The 22735-nt window shown below is 42.8% G+C and overlaps 1 protein-coding gene across 2 annotated transcripts in view; it reads right to left on the bottom strand.

Annotated features, from left to right (window-relative positions):
• znf598 (zinc finger protein 598) overlaps window positions 1–21486 on the bottom strand; it is a 34523-nt gene extending 13037 nt beyond the window's left edge. The window contains exons 1-6 of one of the 2 annotated variants that reach the window (XR_012100778.1): window positions 21064–21486; window positions 15546–15658; window positions 15117–15246; window positions 7368–7579; window positions 6412–6629; window positions 1949–2045 (exon numbers count right to left, since the gene is read on the bottom strand). Coding sequence is in view for 1 of the 2 variants with exons in the window: in XM_073060736.1 (XP_072916837.1) it covers window positions 1949–2045; window positions 6412–6629; window positions 7368–7579; window positions 15117–15246; window positions 15546–15658; window positions 21064–21300 (1007 nt within the window). In the remaining variant the exon portion in view is untranslated. The remainder of the gene's footprint in view (window positions 1–1948; window positions 2046–6411; window positions 6630–7367; window positions 7580–15116; window positions 15247–15545; window positions 15659–21063) is intronic. The other variant, XM_073060736.1, reaches the window with a different exon arrangement.
• Window positions 21487–22735: the final 1249 nt, after the last annotated feature.

Here is a 22735-nt window from a genome sequence, read left to right as displayed (position 1 = left end):
TTGTCCCATTTTGTCAATTTTAGAACCTCCAGTTTGTAATCTTCATAAGTAGAAATAAAACCTCAAATAGATTTTCTACCACTGTATTTTCAATATCAGTAGAACCCACCCCCACCAATGTCTTAGCAATGTGCACCTCAGAGTATTCATCCTTCAGAAAAAAAAAATTGCTGATGCTTGGCCCTTGGAAGATTGAACTCATGCCCCAATAAATGTACATTGATGAGGACGATGTAGAAAATAAATAATTTCTAATTAACAAAGAATATTTCAAAACAAAAACAAAGGCAGAGCTAGGCGTTACTCTCCCTAATGTTTAATTAGGATGTGCTGGCCATAATGAGTTTTTTGGTTGTACAAGTGGTGGCAGATGCTACCAAATGGGTATTCAAACACAGGGCTATCCCAATAATCACACCAATAATTTATACTCTCAACATATGCAGCAAAAACAGAGTGCAGGCCCAGCAAAACCCTTCTGCCTAGTCATTAGGATTCTAGTGCTGGTCTAGGGCAGCACAGGTATTTTGATTGGAGAGAGAAAAAATGTCACTGAAAGTGAAATAAAAGGAGAAAAATTTAGGTAAATGAATAGCATAGTTACAGAAAACCAGAAACTGAAGTAGTAATAGATGTAGCATTTAATAAGATTTTGTTTGATACCAACTTTTTACTGCATTAACTAAATATCCCTGGGTTCACTTAGTATCCAACTATCTATCAATCTGCTACAGAGCTTCCACAACCCTCTCAGACCACAAGACAAAGAAGCAGAATTAGGCTATTTTGGCCATTGAGTCTGCTCTGCCATTCAATCATGACTGATCCTTTTTCTCCTCCTCAGCCCCATTCCCTAGCCTTCTCCCCATAATCTTTGATGCCGTGTTCAATCAAGAACCTGTCAAGCTCTGTTGAATACATTCAATGCCCTGGCCTCCACAGCTGCCTGTGGTAATAAATTCCACAAATTCACCACCCTCTGACTTAAGAAATCTGTCCACATCTCTTTTTTTTCCAAAATGGATGCCCCTCTATACTGAGGCAGTGCCCTCTTGTCCTAGACTCCCCCACTCCCACATCGTTTCCAACATCTACTCATAGGTGAAGAATTCCAAAATTCACAGCCCTCTGAATGAAACCATGCAATGGTTATCAGGCAGATGCTGGATTTCTGGTGTTTTCTCCAGCCACCATCTGTTCTTAAAAACATACCTTTTTTTTTGGTTTTCTGGAGAGAATTCAATCCAATACTATGTTGCAGTTTGGGTAACTGGTTCCTAAATCTGAACATTCTCAAAACCAATCCCTGCTGGTCACTGGTAGTTGATCCAAAAGCCTTCACACAAGTACAAATTATGGTGGATTTAAGTGTAATCCAGGCATTGAGGCTCTGGGAGTGAGGAGTCCCCAGACTGACTGAACAAGAATTTGTTTGCAAGGCCAACAAGATTTTTTTTTTGCAGTAGCATTTCAGTTGTCAATGCTGTTTTGAAGCTGATAAAAATGAGAGTGAATTAAGCAGCAGTCAGCCCAGCAGTCATTTGTACTTGTTATAACAAAGAGAACACCATGTTTAAAATTACTCAGTTGGACAATGACAAATGTAACAGGTGCCAATTTAGGACTGAGGGTTTTGCCAAGGGGTCTTCTACGTAAATCATGATGAGACAGTGTGCTAACACAAAAGGCCTTTTATCAGGAGGAGGATGCCAAAGGAGTCTTGCTACCAAGTATTGCAGCCATTTAAGTTCATATTTATGGAATCTGCAAGTTTTGTTTTTTGACTCAGAACTTCAATAATGAAGCACAGAAGGAAAAATAAACAGTGATCTACAAGATTGTGAAGGTACACAGAACAATACCAAGCAGATCCCAATATGGTTACAAAGATCTTCAGAAGGAACAAGATTTGAAATTACAACACCTTGTTAATCACACAACACATTACCTGTTATATTTCCACCTGCCTCGTCGGTTTTGTCCTCTATTCTGGCCTCTTCTATTAAATCGATCCACTTCTTCATAATCCTCTCCACCTAAAATACCTACAGCAAGTAGTAACATTAGCTGTGAATGAGCATCGACCAAAACAAGGACAAAAAATATTTATTATTTCAAAAACCATCATTCTATTTCCTGAGCACAAAAAGTGACCTTGTGTTTACATAAATAGTTAAAAGTCCATTATTAGAGTTGATCATCTTTTGCCTTGGGTATCAGCTATCCGTGTAAAAATCACTGGGAAAATTGCTAGAAATGCAGATTGACAATAGCTCAAAACTAAAGTGAACTGCCAGCTTTCTACCAGATGTGGCACGGTTTTAGACTTCCATGCTTCTGTGGTTCCATGCAGTGAACCAAGATAGGCCAGATCAGGTGCCTTTGTATCTAACATCCTATTTCGACCCTAACTTAAACACTGAATGGAACTGTCGATGTTATGAAGTTTCATCCTCAGACAGGATGAAGAGATCATTACTCCCCAATGCCATTCGGCTTTACAATTCAACCGCCAGGGGAAAGATATGTTAAAGTGCCGGGGTTATGACTGAGCTTAAGTTACCATTCAATGTATTTTAGTAAACTATTTAAGAACTTTTTAAAAGCTATTTATTAATGCTTTTTTTGAGAGGGTGATTTTAGATGCATATCATATTTATACTGAGTTAAGTATTGTATGTAATTAGTTTTTGATACAATAAGTGTATGGGACATTGGAAAAAATGTTGAATTTCCCCATGGGGATGAATAAAGTATCTATCTATCTATGAAGACAGTAAAGCCAATGTTTTAAATTACATGTGCTTTTAAAGCATTTTTTAAAATTGCAAACATTTATATTTAAGTTGTTCAAATTAATGAACATCTTATTCCCAGATATTTAAAATGGCTTTGACTGTGCTGAGATGAGAATTTTCAGCCCTGCTGGCTATCGGCATCTGGCATATATTAGCATAGGTAATTGCGTCACTGCTATCAAGCTGAATCCAGGATGATTCAGGCAATATGCCTAATTTTTAACCTGTTTATCAGCATCAAATTCAAGGGACTTCTTTAATCAATTACATTTTTAGCAGTAGTGGATGAATACATCCATTACATCAAAATGAAATACAAAAATCATTCCAATGAATAAAAATAATAATAAGTAGTAAAAGAAAAATATGATCCCATTTCTAAAACCCTAAAGTGAAATTTAATGTAAAAATGAGGTAAATGATGAGTCTACACAAGATACTATTTAATCAACAGATGGAGTACTTTTAGACAAACTAACTACATGCATGAGTAAGCCAAATGTTTCAATGTACCCTTTAAATAATCTAAGATCAAAGAATATAAATCAAATCAGAAAAACCCTTATGGTTTAAATTACCAACAATAAACTATCGAGATAACTACAGTGCAACTCCAGAAATTTCACAAGATGACTGTAATTTAGTTAGGTCTGGAGAGGCTAATGCAAATGTAACAAATTGGAACTCCAGATACTGTATATTCTTAATTAATCACAAACTATTGTTTCTATGCAAAAATAGAAAGCATTTCAATTTAAAAAAATGTGGAGCAATTTCTGGACCCACACTGGAGCACACACATTAGGCAATGGATAGCCAGAAAGAGCAACAGTTTAGAAAACACCTGTGAAGCACAATGTAATTTACATTTAAAATGATATGTAAACATAATCCACTCAAAAAGGCAACACTGAATTCTTGAATCCAACTTGCATATGGTCGAAACAAAAAGTTACATGCAGTTTAGCTCCAATAAAGTGGCATTTAATATAAAAATGAGGTAAATGATGAGTCTACACAAGATATTGTTTAATCTGCAAATGGAGTACTTAGTACTTTTGGGCACTACCATTATTGAAGATCAACAGGCAAGGAAAGAGGTAATGCAGATTCACTTAGATAACTAGGAATGAAAAGAAAACAAGTGAGACTTGTAATAAAATTAACTTATTAAACAGAAATTCAGAAAGGGCCCCCAAGTGCATTTTGAAAGATTTCATAAAACCAGTTTTGATATTACAAGCAGAAATGAGGTTAGCATTTGAAAACAAGGATTAAATCAGTGTTTAATAATTTGTGGGTAGTTTTCAGATTCAATAAGCAGTACTTAGTGAGAATATTCTGGGGGAAGAGAAGCAGGATTGGGTAACATTTAGCAAATCTATATGGGTAGAACTTAGAAATAATAAAATGGGTGATAACTTTGAAGGGATTGTACAAGTCTCCCTAATAGCAGGAATTCAAGCAGCAACATGCAAGGAAATCACAGAATCACAGGGCCTTAAGAGATGGCAATTTCAACTTCCCTAATAATCACTGGGACTGACCATGCTAAGGGATTAGATGAAGCTGAACTTGTTAAGTGTACAGGAAAGTTTTCTGAAACAGTATGTAGATGGCTCTGTTAAAGAAAAGCCTTTATCAACTTCACCTTAGGAAAAGAGGCTAACTGAGTGGCTACTGATAGTGTGAGGAAAGGGCAAAGTACTTTGGGACTAGTGCCATAATTCTATTGGTTTCATGATAGGCTTAGAAGATAGGGTTAGTTCAAAAGTTAAAGCCCTAAATTGAAGCAAGATTAAATTTGATGGCATTAGAAAAAGAACTAGCAAAAATTGATTGTGACAGGCTATTAAAGGTATAAGAATGTCGGGCAAATGGGAAGCTTTTGAAAATGAGATACTTCAGGGCCAGCATGTTCTTGTTAGAGTGAAGGACAAGGCTTGCAGGATTAGGGAATCACAATAAGGGTGATATTAAGGCTTTGGTCAAGAAAAAGGAAGCATACGCAAGGCAAACAAGACCCTTGAGGAATGCAAGGGATATAAGTTAGGACAAAGAGAACACGGGATTACTTGGCGGATAAGAGTAAAGGAGAATCCTATCCAATTCTACAATTGTATTTAGAGCAACTGGGTAATTACAAGACAGTAGGTCCTTTGAGGAATCAGTGTAGCAATGTGTGGTGGCACAACACAAGTGACCCGGGTTCAATTCCTGCTGTCTGTAAGGAGTTTGTATGTTCTCCCCCTGAATGCTTAGGTTTCCTCCAGGTGCTCCAGTTTCCTCCCACAGTCCAAAGACATACCAGTTGGTAGGCTAATTGGTTACTGTAAAGTGTCCCATGATTCGACTAGGATTAAATGGGGGGGGGGGGGGTTGCTGGGCTGCGCAACTCGAAGGATCTGAAGGGCCCATTCCACGATCTTTCTCAATAAATAAAGATGTGCAGGATCTAAATGAATACTTCAATTGTGTTGTCTAGAAAAGTTCATGGAACCTAGCAAGTTCAAGGAAAGTGATACCCTGAAGCAAAATTTTTGAGGTGGTGATGCGAAGCAAAGGAGAAGCTTGCCCTAAGCCAGCAGTGAGATACCAGAAGACTGAAGGGAAGCTTTTTTTAAAAAAAAGCCAGGGAATTACAGGCCCCAATGGGCCATTTATCAGTACTGGAAAGTTACTGGAAGGGGTTCTGAGAAGATTTGGTTGCATATATAAAGGCAAATTAGCAATACTTAATGTAGCTTTGTTCATGGCAGATCAAATCAGATTGAGTTTTTAATTTACAAAAGAAGATTGACAAAGGTAGGGTGGTGGATGCTGTCTCCACGGACTTTAGCAAGGCCTCTGATAAACCCCAGATGGTAAATTGGCCCAAAAAGTTAGAATATTTGTAGGACATAGGTCAGTTAGTAAATTAGTGAAGTTTGCTTTCAATGGCTGAGGAATGAAGAAGTTGGGACATCATGTTACTGTTGTACAACTTGTTGGTTAGGCTGCAGATGGAGGATTGTTTGCAGTTCTGGTCATGGGCGCTATTAAGCTTGAGGCAGTGCATAAAAGACTCATAGGAATATTGTCTGGACTGGAGAGTTTGAGATACAAGGAGAGGAGTTTCTAACCACTCCTCCCACCCACCCCCACAGACAGAAGGTGATGGGTATGTGAAACAAGCTGCCAGAGGAAGTGGTAGGGGCAGGTACAATTACAACATTCAAAAGATATTTCGACAAATCTACGGATAGGAAAAGTTAAGAGGATATGGGATTAGTATGGATAGGCATCTTAGTCAGCATGTTATAATTAGGGCCAAAAGGCATGTTTCTATGCTGTGCAATTCTATGATTCTATTGTCACTTGTGGAAATACAGAGATATTGATGGATACAGAAATAAAAGGGAGAATTTTGTGATCAGAAAAGATGCTCCCATGGCAAATCCAGATTCAGCAGAGAAATAATGCTCAGATGGCATCTGTTTACTCCAACAGATTACAAGTATGTGTATTTTTGGGATTCTTCAGCTCCTTTCTTAATGGTAACTTGAAATTATGAGGAAAATCATAATTGAACCACAATTTGCAATTGTACTGGTCAACTACCGCACACTGTTACCTTCATTTCGCCTTTGATGTCGCGGAGCATAATTGAACTGCAGGTCAATCTGTCTATTTTGTCTGGCCTCTGCTCTGTTTTTGCTGTGGGAAGCAGCTTTATGTGCTTTGTAATCAATTTCAGAACGAAAAGCATGAGTAAACTGCTCAGTATTACAACGTCCTTCTTCACACAGATAGTGCTTCTCCCGAAAATGATCACGAAGATAATCATAATCACTGCAAGAAAATTAAATGCAAATTTTTTTGGGATTGTTCATGAAATAATATAGACCAATAAGGGCATAACAGAACAGAAAATTGCTTATTTAGCACACTGCTTTTAATTGTATACATTCTTGGAGATTAATTGAAGAAACAACAAAAACAATTAACTAAGGTTTTACTGTTGATGGTCAACAACAGAACCCCTCTGGAAAACAAGGACATGATAGAGTTCAACAGTGATAACCCCAAAACATTCAACATCTAGGTCCATTTGAATTAAGTGGGCACTTTCAGGAAAGAGATGGTTAAATTCAGTAGGTTTCTGTTCAAGTGGGATGTTGAGAATTCTGCAGCTGAAGAAAACAAACCAAAACTCCAGTTCATATTGTATGACATTAAACACACAGACTTCAACATCATTAGATTGAAAACAAAGACTCTTCCCCCACCCCCTGATCTCACACCCAGTATCAACATTGAGCATGATCACATTCTGCGTAAACGATTCTTTCCTTACAGGTCCTCTACAGTAACTGCAATCTACATGCTATTTCTACCTCTTATTGCTCATTCTTTTAGTCTATAAAAGATATATTATAATAAAAGTCATTATTATGTTGCAAATAACTACCCTGTATAATTAATGAAAAGATCAAGTTTCTGTTGGGATAAACCACGTTAAACTGTGCATCAGTAAATTTGTCTCTAAAAGTTCATTTTGTAGTTTGCCCACAGTTTTATCCAACTTACCTATAATATTCCTGAGCACCATCAGAGTCACAGAAATGGCAGAAATAGTGATCCCGCCTCAAATGTTTAAGTAATTCATCATTATCTAGATAACGATCATCACAGAATTTGCACAAAGGATGGCCACGATGTGAAGTATCATCTGGGTCACCATGTATTCGATGACGGGCAAGGTCTTTCCGGTTATACCATTTTCGTTCATAGCTGAAAATCTGAAAGGCATTTAATTAAAATGAAATAATTCATTTTACCTAGTAGCAATTTCACGGAAAGGCATCAGTTTCACTTTGCAAACTAATATGATAGATGCATAAAACAATACTAATCAGAAATTAACTTCTTACTGAAGATCTCTTAAAAATACCATGTAATTTTTGTCTTCTAATTTACTAAGTAATTAACATTTAATTTTTGTTAAATGATTAGTTATTGTACATTAATAAATTGTATATAGTTGCAAGGCCCTGTACAACTCAAGTTAAAAACAACTAAAACAAAACACTGAATAAATAACATTTAATTGTAAACAATTTTATAATAAGACCACGTACATCCATGTTAAATCTTAAAAAGGTGTTTGTAACTTTGATCAAAAGCAGATTAGTTAAAACAGTAATATATAGTTTTGGTAATATTTCAGCATTGTTAATCAGTTAAATTCTTCTGAAGACTGAACATAAAAGCCTTGAAACTGATTTCCATTTCAAGATTTCAAACACTTCTTACATTTCCAATGTGAAACTAGATAACAAAAGAAATATAGTTAAAAAGTTGAATTGATCACATTGTAGCGGTGTGCTACACGCAGCGCTAAAATAACGACACGGAGTCGGTAAACTGCAGTCAAAGATAAAGTTTATTCCCACTTCACAGTCTTGCTTTAAACTCTCCCTCCCCCGCCGGATGCCTCGAGAGGCACGTACTGACACCGCCTCAGGCTTTCTCCCTTTGTTCCGGACCTAGCCTTTGTGCCTGCACGCTGGCTAATTGTCAGCCGGTTCGAGTGTGGTAGTAATTGGGTCGCCACATAACCCCCCCCCCCAGAACCGGCGATACACCCCACAATGTCCACAGTCTGGGCCGGACCCTGTTTGGGAGGTCGGCCTCTGCGCCGCGGTGCCAGAAACTCGACCGGTTGCGCCAAGTCCACATGGGCCGGTTTGAGTCGGTCCACCATGAAAACCTCCTCTCTCCCCCCAACGTCCAGCACGAACGTGGACCTGTCGTTTCTGATCACCGTAAACGGCCCCTCGTAGGGCTGTTGCAGCGGTGGCCGATGCCCGCCCCGTCGTACAAACATAAACTTACAGTTCTGCAGGTCTTTGGGTACGCAGGTCGGGTGCTGTCCATGCTGCGAAGTGGGTATGGGGGCCAGGGCACCGAGCCTCTCGCGTAGTCTGCCCAGGACTGCTGCGGGTTCTTCCTCTCGCCCCCTTGGGGCTGGTATGAACTCCCTGGGAACGACCAGGGTGCGTCGTACACCAACTCGGCCGACGAAGCGTGCAGATCGTCTTTGGGCACCGTGTGGATGCCGAGTAGGACCCAGGGAAGCTCGTCCGCCCAGTTAGCTCCTCGCAGGCGGGCCATGAGAGCCGACTTCAGGTGACGGTGGAAACGCTCCACCAGTCCGTTCGACTGTGGGTGGTAGGCAGTGGTGTGGTGCAGCTGAGTCCCCAACAGGCTGGCCATCGCTGACCACAGGCTGGAGGTGAACTGGGTGCCTCTGTTGGAGGTAATGTGGGCCGGTACACCAAAGCGGGACACCCAGGTGGCGATCAGTGCCCGGGCGCAAGATTCATAGGTGGTGCCCGTGAGCAGGACCGCCTCTGGCCATCTTGTGAACCGGTCCATGATAGTCAGGAGGTGCCGCGCTCCACACGACACTGGCAGGGGGCCCACGATATCCACATGAATGTGGTCGAAACGCTGGTGGGTGGGGTGGAACTGCTGCAGCGGGGCCTTGGTGTGTCGCTGCACCTTGGCCGTCTGGCAGTGCATGCACATTCTGGCCCATTCACGGACCTGCTTGCGGAGTCCGTGCCAAACAAACCTGCTGGAGACCATCCGGACGGTAGTGCGGATGGAGGGATGCGCCAAGTTATGAATAGAGTCGAAAACACGTCGCCGCCAAGGTGGCGGGACGACGGGACGGGGCTGGCCGGTGGCGACGTCACAGAGTAGGGTCCTCTCACCTGGGCCTACGGTCCTGTAACTTGGGATCTCCTCATCTGCCTGCTGTGCCTCTGCCAGCGCCTCAAAGTCTACCCCTTGGGAAAGGGCGTGAATGTTAGGGTGAGAGAGCGCATCCGCCACAACATTGTCCTTACCCGAGACGTGCCGGACGTCCGTCGTGTATTCAGAGATGTAGGACAGATGGCGCTGCTGGCGGGACGACCAGGGATCAGACACCTCTGTGAATGTAAAGGTAAGTGGTTTGTGGTCCGTGAACGCGGTGAAGGGCCTACCTTCTAAGAAGTACCTGAAATGCCGGATTGCCAGGTATAGCGCCAACAGTTCCCGGTCGAAAGCACTGTATTTGAGCTCGGGTGGCCGCAGGTGTTTGCTGAAAAATGCCAGGGGTTGCCAGCGGCCCGCGATGAGCTGCTCCAGTACCCCACCGACTGCCGTATTAGCTGCGTCCACTGTGAGGGCGGTAGGGACGTCCATTTTGGGGTGCACTACCATCGCGGCGTTCGCCAAGGCATCCTTCGTTTGAATGAAAGCGGCGGCAGACTCCTCGTCCCAGGTAATATCCTTGCCTGGACCGGACAGCAAGGCGAACGGGGGCGCATGATCCGGGCAGCTGAAGGGAGGAAGCGGTGGTAGAAATTGACCATACCTACGAATTCCTGAAGGCCTTTGATCGTGGTGGGTTGGGGGAAATGGCGGACCGCATCTACCTTAGAGGGCAGAGGGGTTGCCCCGTCTGTGGTAATCCTGTGGCCCAGGAAGTCAATGATGTCGAGCCCGAACTGGCATTTGGTCAGGTTGATTGTTAGACCGTAGTCACTCAGCCGGGCATAGAGTTGTCGGAGGTGGGACAGATGCTCCTGACGACTGCTGCTGGCTATGAGGATGTCGTCCAAATAATTGAATGCAAAGTCCAGGTCGCATCCCACCGCGTCCATTAACCGCTGGAACGTCTGTGCGGCATTCTTCAGGCCGAACGGGGTGATGAGAGCCATTTTGGGGACGTCGTCCGGATGCATCGGGATTTGATGGTATCCCCAGACAAGGTCTACCTTGGAGAAGATCCGTGCGCCGTGCAGGTTTGCTGCAAAGTCCTGAATGTGCGGCACAAGGTAGCGGTCCGGTGTTGTAGCCTCGTTCAGCCTGCGGTAGTCGCCGCACGGTCTCCAGCCCCCTGTCGCTTTGGGCACCATGTGCAGGGGGGAGGCCCATGGGCTGTCGGACCGCCGGATGATCCCGAATTCCTCCATCCTCTTGAACTCCTCCTTCGCCAGTCGGAGCTTGTCCGGGGGAAGCCGCCGAGCACGGGCGTGGAGGGGTGGTCCCTGGGTCAGGATGTGGTGCTGTACGCCGTGTCAGGGCATGGCTGCCGCGAACTGCGATGCCAGAACCGATGAGAAATCCGCCAGGACCCTGGTGAAGTCGTTGTCGGACAGCGTGATGGAGCCGAGGTGAGGGGCTGGCAACTGGGCTGCACCCAGGAAGAACTTCTGAAAAGTCTCAGCGTGAACCAGTCTCTTCCTGGGCAGGTCGACCAGTAGGCTGTGAGCCCGCAAGAAATCCGCACCCAGAAGCGGTTGGACTACGGCGGCCAGTGTGAAGTCCCACGTGAACTGGCTGGAGCCGAACCGTAGCTGCACTGCACGGGTGCCATAGGTCCTTATTGTGCTGCCGTTCGCGGCCCGCAGGGGGGGACCCGGCGCCCTGCTGCGGGTGTCGTAACTCGTCGGAGGTAAGACGCTGATCTCGGCACCGGTGTCGACCAAAAACCGGCGTCCCGACCTGCTGTCCCACACATACAGGAGGCTATCCCGATGGCCAGCCGCCGTAGCCATCAGCAACGGCTGGCCCTGGCGTTTCCCGGGAACTGGCAGGGCGGGCGACAACGGCGGGCTTCTGCGCCCCACCGCTGGTGGTAGAAACACCATTACCCGTTGGGCTCCACACCCTGGCCTCTGGGTTTAGCGGGCTCTGCGGCCGGGCCTGGACTGGTTTGCTGCTGGGAGCGTGGCCGGGTGATCAGTGAGATGGACGCCCCACTCCCCTTCTTGGCATTCCACAGCAAGTCCGCCCAGGCTGCCACCTTCCGGGGGTCGCTGAAATCCGCGTCGGACAGCAGCAGGCGTATGTCCTCGGGCAGCTGCTCCAGGAATGCCTGCTCAAACATGAGGCAGGGTGTGTGTCCGTCGGCCAGAGACAACATCTCATTTATTAAAGCTGATGGAGGCCTGTCTCCCAAGCCATCCAGGTGCAGTAAACGGGCAGCTCGCTCGCGGCGGGAGAGCCCGAAAGTCCTTATGAGCAGGGCTTTGAATTCCGTGTACTTGCCGTCCGCCGGGGGAGACTGTACGAACTCCGCGACCTGGGCCGCTGTGTCCTGGTCGAGGGAGCTCACCACGTAGTAGTAACGGGTGTCCTCTGAGGTTATCTGCCGAACGTGGAATTGGGCTTCTGCTTGCTGAAACCATAGGTGAGGTTGTAGCATCCAGAAGCTTGGCAGTTTCAAGGAAACCGCATGAACAGATGCGGCGTCGTTCATCTCCAGTCCAAAAACGTTTGGACCGTAAGGGTCTCCAATTGTAGCGGTGTGCTACACGCAGCGCTAAAATAACGACACGGAGTCGGTAAACTGCAGTCAAAGATAAAGTTTATTCCCACTTCACAGTCTTGCTTTAAACTTTCCCTCCCCCACCGGATGCCTCGAGAGGCACGTACTGACACCGCCTCAGGCTTTCTCCCTTTGTTCCGGACCTAGCCTTTGCGCCTGCACGCTGGCTAACTGTCAGCCGGTTCGAGTGTGCTAGTAATTGGGTCGCCACAACATGATACTAAACCATACCTGATAACTAAGAAGCTTTCAACGCTGAAAATAAAAATTTAAGGATAAAATTTACAAAAAATGGGTCAACTGCAAAATAACTCATCGTTTGGCAATATTGATTTTATCCATCAGACTCAGTTGATTAATTTCACAAGGGGAAATTAAATTCAGCAATTTAACTAAATATTCATTAAAACAAACTACTCAGAGTCCATGAAGTCCATCTGGCTTTCTATAGTTCAGGGATGAAAATGTGCCATCATTTATCCAATTGGCCAATGTAAATCCAAACTCTCATACTTAACTGACTCTCAACCCAAAGATTACTACTCATGTAGTAAACCATCAAAATATATATTTAAAAAATCACAAGAATAGAATCAGACTGACCACTTAGCATTGGACATAGCTGGGACAGTCAACCACAAGTTGGGGGTTATGTGTCAAAATTGAAAGTAACAGAAATGCATCTCCTGGCCAATTTCTTGAACTTGTCAGACCCATTTCCCTTTTGTGTCTTGTGTAACAGACAGAAGAAACCCAAGAAACAACCAAAAAAAAGAGAAATAGACCATTTTATCTGTTATGCTTGTATTGGCAATCAAGACCATGTTTCTCTCCCAAAAAAAACACCTTGTGCCACTTTCTTATACTCACTTAACATCCTATTCGATCCATTGCCAATTTGCATATACGTAGCAACTGAGCCTCCACAGTGCTCTTAGAGAATTCCAAAAATGTATTAGCCTTTAGATGAAGAAATTTCTTCTCACATCTGTCCTGAATGGTTAATCTTCAACATTGAGACTGTAATCCCTGGTTCTGGACACCCTAACCACACGAAACAAAATCTCCACATTTACCCTTTCAAGGCTCATTGGAATCTTAATGCTTCAGCAGAAAAGAGTAGCCTTTAGCATCTCTAAGTTCCACAGTTTCAAGTCACAAATAAGTAAATCATTGCCCTCTCTAAAGTGCTAAATCAATGAGTAGTATAACAAGGACACAGAATATACTTATGGGAATTTCATATGCCATCAGAAGATTGACGAAAGCAGCTTACACAAAATGCTACAGAAACTCAGGTCAGGCAACATCTATAGAAAGGAATAAAAAGTCCACATTTCAGGATGAGACCCTTCATTTGTTCACCCTTCAACAAAAGTAGCTATTGACTTGTACAGAGAGCAAGATCAGGCTGAACAAATGTAATCCAACAGTCAACTTATCTACAATAGAAGGTAGAGCTTAGGAGGATTAATGGTGCCTAATGGCGACTCCTTTGCTTGCATCTTCGGAAACAGCTCTATTTCCATCTTTAGTATCTTTATTTTTCCCTTTCAGGGTTCTTTTGAAGACCCTGACCCGGAGTTACATGCTGACTTCGGTTCTTTGCAGGAATGGGACCCGCTCTTGGGGTCCAGCTCAAATTCAGAAGCCTAGGACCTTGGGGGCGCTGGAGATGAGCAGATTGAGAGTCGTGTCACAACAGGAGACCTGCGTGTTGTCAGGGGTGTCAGAATATCTGCTGTGTCCCTGGAGACCTGGGATCTTTGCGATCTTCAGGCACAGAGCTCAAAAAAGCGGCATAATGGACTTTTAACATCGTAAACCAGTGAGTTATTTGTTATGTCTTCCCGCTCGCTGGAAAAATGGAGACACCCCTTTCTCCCTTATTAGGGAGAGAGAGAACCTGTGGTATGTCGAATACCAAGTGAAACGCCAAGTCTTTGGGGTAACTGCAAGTTTGTGTCTTTGCTATTGCTTTGCTCATGCTTGAGTGCTCAGTGGCGGTGCAGATGGCTGTTTTCTTTCTTGCTGGTGTGGTGGTGGGGGAGGGGGTTCGGGGAATTGTTACTTGATGCCACTTACACAAGGGAGGAAGGAGCTGGGCAGTGGGAGAGTTTTGGGGTTTTAACATTTAAATATCGTTCATTCTTTGGGGCACTCCTCTGTTTTTGTGGGTGGTTGTGAAGAAAAAGCATCTCAGGATGTATAGTGTATACATCTCTCTGACATTAAATTGTACCTTTGAACTTCAGAACCATCATGCACAGAGAGTGAAATGTTACAAGTTCTTGTGAAGAACAGAAGTTTGAGCTTCACTGTGAGGAAAACGTGTTCAACCACAGCAATGCCACAAACAGCACCAGGTGTATCTAAAAGTATGGCACCCAGTTAATCAATTCTACAATTACTATGATCCTGCCAAACACAATTGTGAATACTTGTGACTTGTTAAATAAACACGAGATGAAATGGCTACTTAAACACTTTTGAACATCCCAAGAAACCCCAAACAATCCATGAGAAAGCAGTATACGTAACTGGCAGAGAATATTCTAATTTTTCAATGAGTGGTGAACTGTGAGCGGTGAGTCTTCCACAGGATACAATTAAAACAAGTTTTATTTGACAATAGCTTACAAACCAGCATTCTCTGGCACTTAGAAGGTCAAAGGCAGCAGTTCCATGGAAACATTACAACTGCACAATCCCAATTTGACCATTTATTCACCTTCACCTGTTTAAGCATCAAGTTTATCTTCAGCAAAAACTGTAATAATTCAAGCCAGCACATCACCATAATTTAAGGCCAATCAGGATGGACAGATATTTGTTTGGCAGAAAATTCTACATCTGAGGCATAAATATTAAAAATAAAAACGCACAAAAGCAATTTTTAAAAAAAGGCTGGCAGGTACCCAGTATCTCAAACTTCCGATCAAATAACTCACCTGGAGGTGTCTTACGCACAGTTTACAACTGAACATCTCATGTTGCTTCCTCATGTGATGTTCTAGTTCTTCAAAAGTATTGAAGGGTCTTGACTCAAGACATACTGAGCAGTCATGCTGCAGGAGTTTCCTATTAGAAATAAATGAATAAAACAGAAAATATTGAATGTAAAATACCCAAATGAGCAACTGATAAAGGCAAGTTGCAAGTACTTAATTTATTAAATTAAAAATATTTATGGTAATATGCTGCTCATTTTCTCCTCCATGTGATCCAATATGCTAGGAGAAAGAGTCTGAATTGAATTAACAAAAATTGGCATGTTCCACTTAAAAATGCCATGAAAAATATTAACAAAGACCTTAATAGATTCAACATTAGAAACTGCTGGAGAGTCACTATTTTAAAAAAAGAGAAAATTGAAGTACCTGAACTGGGTATGAATCTTCCCATCAGCAATATAAATACCATATTTCTTTTCATGGTGGAATTGATGAGTTACTATTGTTGAAAATGGAGAAATTTTATTCACAAATACAACCTGCAAAGGACATGATTGATATTAGTATTTTTACTATAAATATAAATACAATGGCCAGGTTTGCAGAATTTTTTTAAAATGAGCTCATCTCTACTCAGCACTGTTACAGTAAATTGGTTCAGAAGTATCCAGATATATTATGTTCAATCCATTTCCAAAAGAACATCAAACATCAAGTAGTTTCACAGCCTATGTCGGGATTGCTCATTTTGCTGCATGGGTGATCATGAATATCCTTGTTTGGTGTCAATAAACTTTGAAACTCTAGTTATGTTTGTACCCAAACACAGAGCCCAATTAAAGCTGAAGCAAAATAGTACTAATCTCCGTAATATTTCTGGATACTGCTGTATTTTGTTTTAAACGAAATTTCAGAACTTCTGTGGCTTACCATATGGAATCTAGGAAAGTAGTACTGGAGAGGCTCATGCCAAAAATTACAATTATCTAGAAAAATGCTTAGTTTTGGACATCATACATCAAGAAATAAATGCTAGACTTTAAGCAAAAATGATACAGTACATGACTATCAGTTATTCTAGGCTTTGAAATAAATTTATGAGACATCTTTCAAACCCACCTGAAAAAAAAGATTAAGGAGATTACAACCCCAGGATCCATGATTTGTCTCATTTTGCCAGGCATATGGTGCTTACTTTAGATTTACAAACCCCTAACCCTAAACCTTGCATGGTCAGAATAGAGTTTAGGCCACAAATCCACCATTCCACATTATTCTGCATTCTAAAAAAATACCATGGCAAATATTTCCAAATTAAAATCTAAATGCTTTCTAGAATTAACTGGGAGGTCACTCTCTCATAGAAAAGTAACAGTAGCTTTTACATTTTGTACCTGCCAACTAAAAATTTCAAATTCAATACAGAACTGAAATTCATACACTGGTAAAGAACATCTACTTGCAGATACTTCTGTAACTGCATAATGGGAAACAATGAAAGAAGAAACAGCAAGAGTTCAAGGCCAATGTGTTCCTGTAATAGTAATAGCCATGGGGTAACAAGTGCATGGAACATTGGATGTTGAGAGATAGCAAGGGATGGAGAAAGAAAAAGCAAACATGAGAGATAGAGGGAATGAATGACAGAGCAGCCCAGAGCACAAAAGTATAGGGAGGTTCTTAAAAAATTAGGAAGGCAAATACAGGTTAAAAAAATCAGCAGACAGGATTAAAGTAAATGTGAAGGTGTCCTATGATTATGTTAAGGGTAAAAGAATACCTAGTGCAAAAATAGGACCCATTAGGAACAATATGTTCAATCTCTGCATGGAGCCAGAAGGTTAAGGCAAGATCCTAAGCACTACTTAAAAAAAATGCTTTAGCAGGCTTAATACCCAGATAAATCCCCAGGATTGGATGCAATTTATACCAGGCTGCTACAAGAGTAAGAAGTTAGAAGAGCTGGGAATCCAGCTGAGATTTATACATCTTCACTGAACACAAATGTGGAATTACTGGAGAACAGCAAATTGATCCCCCTTTTCAAAAAAAGGGAGCAGGGAAAGGTGGTAGGCACCATCAACAAGTTTACAGATGACACAAAGATCAGCAGAGTTGCTGTCAGAGTGGAAGGTCATCTTAGGCTGCAAAGAGATATCAGCTTATTGGCAAAATGGGCCAGAAAATGGCAGATTGAGTTTAATCCAGGCAAATGCAAAGTGATGTATTTAGGAGTACTGAATGAATAGCAAATTCTTGGAAAGTATCAAGGAATAGAGGCCTTGGAGTAAATATCAATAGTTCCTTGAAAAAATAGCAAAATATGTACAGAACATAGGTTAGAAAGGCATATGGAATACTGACTTTCATTTGACAGGGAATCAAAAAGGGAAACTACACTGGTCAGACCTCAGCTGAAGTATGGCATGCAGTTCTGATATCCATGCTATCAAAAGGATGAGGTAGCATTGGAGAAGATGCAGAGGATAATCCACAGGATGTTGCCCAGGATAGAACAGTTCAGAAAAACTGAAGAAACCTGGACTGTTTACAATGGAGTAGTTACTTAAAGGTGACATGACTAAGCTACGTAAATATGAGCAATATAAATATGGTAGACTACAGGAAACCTCCTATTTCAGAGGCAAATAAAATTAGAGAATATAGCTTTAGGGCAAAGGGGAAAGAAATTTAGAAGGGATATGAGGAAGATCTTCACTACACTCAAAACTACTGCTTGAAGATGATAAACTGTGGGGGAGGGGTGGTCACTGACAGCATTTAAGGTGTCTAGATGAGCACTTGAATCACTTAGGCAAAGAAGGTTGTGAACCAGGTGCTGGGAGATGGATTTAATGCCCACTAGTCTGCATGGACACATTGGGCTGAATGGCTCATTTTCATGCTACACGATTTTATAACTCCTTGGCTATTCCACTCAATCTTCCAGTGTAGAATAAGAGGTAGCTTTAAGTCAGCAGATAAACTGCTATTTGGATGTTTCAAGCTGTAAAAAAGCACAACCATATATTACAGAGGCACGAGAGAGGAGTTTATCCAGGTGGATTGGAGGAGGATACTAGCAGGGATGGCAGGGGTAGGCAACCATGCTGACAGGGAAGTTATGAACAGCATAAAACACAAAGGAAGGGCATATAAGGAAACAAGAGTGAGGGGGAAGTTGAATGATTGGGAAGCTTTTAAAATCCAAAAAAAAAAGCAACTCAAAAATCTATAAGAAGGGAAAAGATGAATTATGAGGACAAACTAGCCAATAATATAAAGCAGTATACTAAAAGTCTTTTCAGTTATATAAAGAGTTAAAAGGTGGTGAGAGTTGATACTGGACTACCGGAAAATGATGTTGTTGAGGTAGTAATGGTGGACAAAGAAATAGCAGGTGACTTAATGGGTACTTTGCGTCAGTCTTCATTGTGGAAGACACGAGCTAAGTGCCAGAGGTCGGTGAGTGTTAGGGAGCAGGAATAAGTGCCATTGTATTACAAAGGAAAAAGTGTGAGGAATACTCAAAAGTCTTAAGGTGGATAAGTCGCCTGGACCAGATGGATTACATTCCAGAGTCCTAAGAAAGGTTATTGAAGAGATAATAGATGTATTGGTAATGATCCTTCAAGAATCACTTGATTTTGGCATGGTCCTGGAGGACAGGAAGGTTGCAAATGTCACTCAGCTCTTTAAGAAGGGAGGAAGGCAAAATAAAGGAAATTATAGGCCAGTTAACCTAGTCTCAGTGGTTGAGAAGGTGTTGGAGTCTATTCTTAAGAATGACGTTGTGGGGTACTTGAAGACTAATGATAAAATAAGTCAAAGACAGTTCTGGTTTCTGTCAAGGGAAATCTTGTCTAACCAACCTGTTATTGTTCTTCAAGGAAGTAGCAAGGAGGGTGGATGAAGGAGAGGCGGTGGATGTCATTTACTTAGATTCTTAGAAGGCATTTGATAAGGTACCACACGAAGCTGCTTAACAAGATAAAATCCTATGCCAATACAGGAAAGATACTGGCAGGAGAAAGGAATAGCTGACAGGCAGGAGGGAGCGAGTGGAAATAAAACGAACCTTTTCTGGTTGGCTGCCAGTGGCGTTCTTCACGGGTGAGTATTAGGACCGCTACTTTTCACATTGTTTGTCAATGGTTTGGATAATGGAATTGATGGCTTTGTGGCAAAGTTTGCAGATGATATGAAGTTTGGTGGAGGGGTAGATAATGCTGAGGAAGCAATGCTACTGCAGTAGGACTTAAGACAAATTGGAAGAAAGGACAACAAAATAGCAGATAGTGTGGGAAATGTATGAAAATGCCTTTTGGTAAAGTGCAGAATATTATCTAAATAAGGAGAAGGTTCAAACATCAGAGGGGCAGAGGGACTTAGGAATCCTTTTGAAAAACTCCCAGGTTCAATTTACAGGTTGAGTCTGTGGTAAAGCAGCCAAATGCAATGTTGGTATTTATTTCAAGGGGAATAGAATATAATAATAATAATGAGATGTCAGGGGTAAGTTTTTTACTCACAGAGTGGTAAGTGCGTGGAATGGGCTGCCAGCAACGGTGGTGGAGGCAGATACGATAGGGTATTTTAAGAGGCTTTTGGATAGGCACATGGGGCTTAGAAAAATAGAGGGCTATAGGTAAGCCTAGTAATTTCTGAGGTATGGACATGTTCGGCACAACTTCGTGGGCCGAAGAGCCTGTATTGTGCTGTAGGTTTTCTATGTTTCTATCCCATTAAAAACTACATAGTGTGAACTTTGAGCACTGCTATGATGTCTGCATCAGTCCAAATGGGTACAGGTGCAAAATATAGCAGAAGTTCACAGCATCAAAAATGAAATTTACAAATAAACACACCTTTGCAATACGTTGCCCTTCTATATGATTAGCTGATTTAAACTTGTAATGCAAAACTCAATTTTAAGAGCCTACCCGAGGAAATCTGCAGATGCTGGAAATTCAAGCAACACACACAAAATACTGGTGGAACACAGCAGGCCAGGCAGCATCTATAGGGAGAAGCACTGTCGACGTTTTGGGCCGAGACCCTTCGTCCTTCTCCCTATAGATGCTGCCTGGCCTGCTGCATTCCACTAGCAGTTTGTGTGTGTTGCTTTAAGAGCCCACCTTCTGGTTTTCAATACCTGTTACTCTAGCTGGGAAAACGCAAATCTCTTTGGAAAAACCCAAAATCTGTCAATCTTAAAAGTTTAAAAGTAAAACTTATTGTCAAAGTACATGTACGTCACCATACACAACCCTAAGATTCGTTTTCTTGCGGGAGATACTTAATAAGTTCGATAACAATAGAATCAACGAAGTGCCTAAGAACTGCAAACATTTGACTATGCACTTGGGCATGTTGCAATACTGGTTAATATGACACTGCGCTTGGACACGTTACAACAACGCAAGTTTATTTCAAAAAGTTGCGGGTCACAAGGAGACAAGCTTCAGAGAACATAAACGAGGTCAGAATCCAAAGACTACCATTAATAACCAAATAATGCCAGATCGACATAGCCTTGGTCATCCTGAGTACCAGAGAACTTTGACATGTTTGAAATTTGCACCTCCACTTCCCATATTCGGGAAGCCGCCAAGTGACAGCATAAAAAGGGAGTGACCTCGGTGTAGGACAACGCATTGATCACGGTGCGGGAGACGTGAAAGACACACAACTTAGTACTGTACCCAACAATATAAAAACAAAAGACTTTCAGTAGACTGTCCCCTAGATTCGTTTATTCACCCGCCCAGGCGGGCCCGACACCAGGGTCTGGGGTGCATGCGCACACCCACCACTGAGGCCCTTTGTGGGCTCGCCGGGTTCTGCCCCGCTGCTGAGCCGGTGGAGGTTGGGGGCCGGAGGTGGTTAAACTCCCCCCGCTTCCCTCCGCGAGGCTACGCTCCCTCCCTCCGATCCCCATTACCTTGTCGAGCTCCAAGCGGCAGACGGCGCAGTACTTCTGCCCACACAGGGCCCTCATCTTGGTGGAGCAGCGGTAACAGACCGGGTGATCGCACTTGCCCACGGCGTAAATCTCCAGCTCCTGGCAGCAGAGGACACAGCTCCTGTCGGCCCCGGCCCCGGCCCCGGGCCCTGCCAGGGCGGGGGCGGCACGATCACTCACTCTGTCCTTCGAAGCAGCCTGACTGTTGGAAGCCATTCTCACTGCACCCCGCTCTCTCGAGAGGCCTGTCTACCGGCTCACCCTCACCCGGCCACTGACGTCACCTCCACCGGCACACGCAGGAACTGACGTCGCGCCACCCGTGACGTGGCTGGCACGCGGTTTGTTGCTCGGGAGTTGGGAGCCGGGATTGATGGATGCGGCATGTGGGACGGAGCAAAAGTAGAACAGGATCCCAATTGCCGGGAGCAATGACCATCAACCCAGACATATTGCATGTTAACAGCCATAACGTGTCGCACAAATCAGCAAAATCTATTCTTTCCCTTCTGCACCGTTATTTATGTTTTTCTTGTGAATGTCGTGCCTGATGCCATGTGCATGTGATGCTTCTGCAACTTTTTCGATGCACCTGTGCGTATTTATGACAATAAATTCGACTATGGCCGACCTTTCCTACGTTCATACACACTTTGTATAAATATCTTTCACCTCTTAAAACTTGCACCCAGCTCACAATAAGCAATTTCTCACTTTCTGACCTTCACGTTTATTTGATGCTGTGAATCACAACAGTAATAATAATAGTAGTAGTAATAACTATTTATCCCGAGCGGGAGATTCTTTTGTTAGAGCAGCAACATTTAAAAACACTTAGCAGTGTGCAGAATTAACTAATAGTAAAGTACAGGATATTATATGTAATAATTTTCAAAATATTAAAGCAGAGACTATCTGTGTCCTGTTTCACACATCATAATACTAAAATAAAAATACTAAGGAAAATAAAGTCTCTGCTTTATTTTCCTATCCATCAAAGAGATCCCAATATAGCAAAGCATTCATATTGCTGCTTTACAAAACTGACTCGGGGGTGGAATAAACTTGAAAACCATCTTTTGTGTCAAGGCTCTGCATCGGGCCTGAGGGAAGAGGAAAGATAATAGATATAGCAGTATGAGGAGGATTGGGGCTGGGATAGAGTCTGGTAGATGAGGGGATGATGGGCTGATGGAATCAGGTGGCGGAAGAAGTGGGCAGGGTGATACTAATTGAGTGCAGAGACAGATTATAAGATTCTGTTGAGGGGATGGGGTGAGAGCATTCACAAGAAGAGGATTTGGAGAAGTTGAATGATACTTGAGGGTAAAATGATGACAAGATTTATAAGACCATAAGATATAGGAGCAGAATTAGGCCACCTGGCCCATTGAGTCTGCTCCGCAATTCAATCATGGCTGATAATTTTTTTTCTCTTCCTCAACCCAGTTCCCAGCCTTCTCCCAGTAACCTTTGATGCTATGTCCACCTATCACTCTCTGCCTTAAACACACCCAATGACCTGGCCTCCACAGCTGCCTGTGGTAAAATTCCACAAATTCACCACCCTCTGGCTAAAGAAGTTTCTCTGCATCTCTGTTTTGAAAGGGCACCCCCCTCTATCCTGAAGCTGTGCCCTCTTGTCCTAAAC

The sequence above is a fragment of the Hemitrygon akajei genome, chromosome 11 (assembly GCF_048418815.1).
Source record: "Hemitrygon akajei chromosome 11, sHemAka1.3, whole genome shotgun sequence".
Taxonomy (NCBI): Eukaryota; Metazoa; Chordata; class Chondrichthyes; order Myliobatiformes; family Dasyatidae; genus Hemitrygon; species Hemitrygon akajei.
Note: the sequence above shows the minus strand (reverse complement) of the source record. Positions and strands in the feature narration are given on the sequence as shown.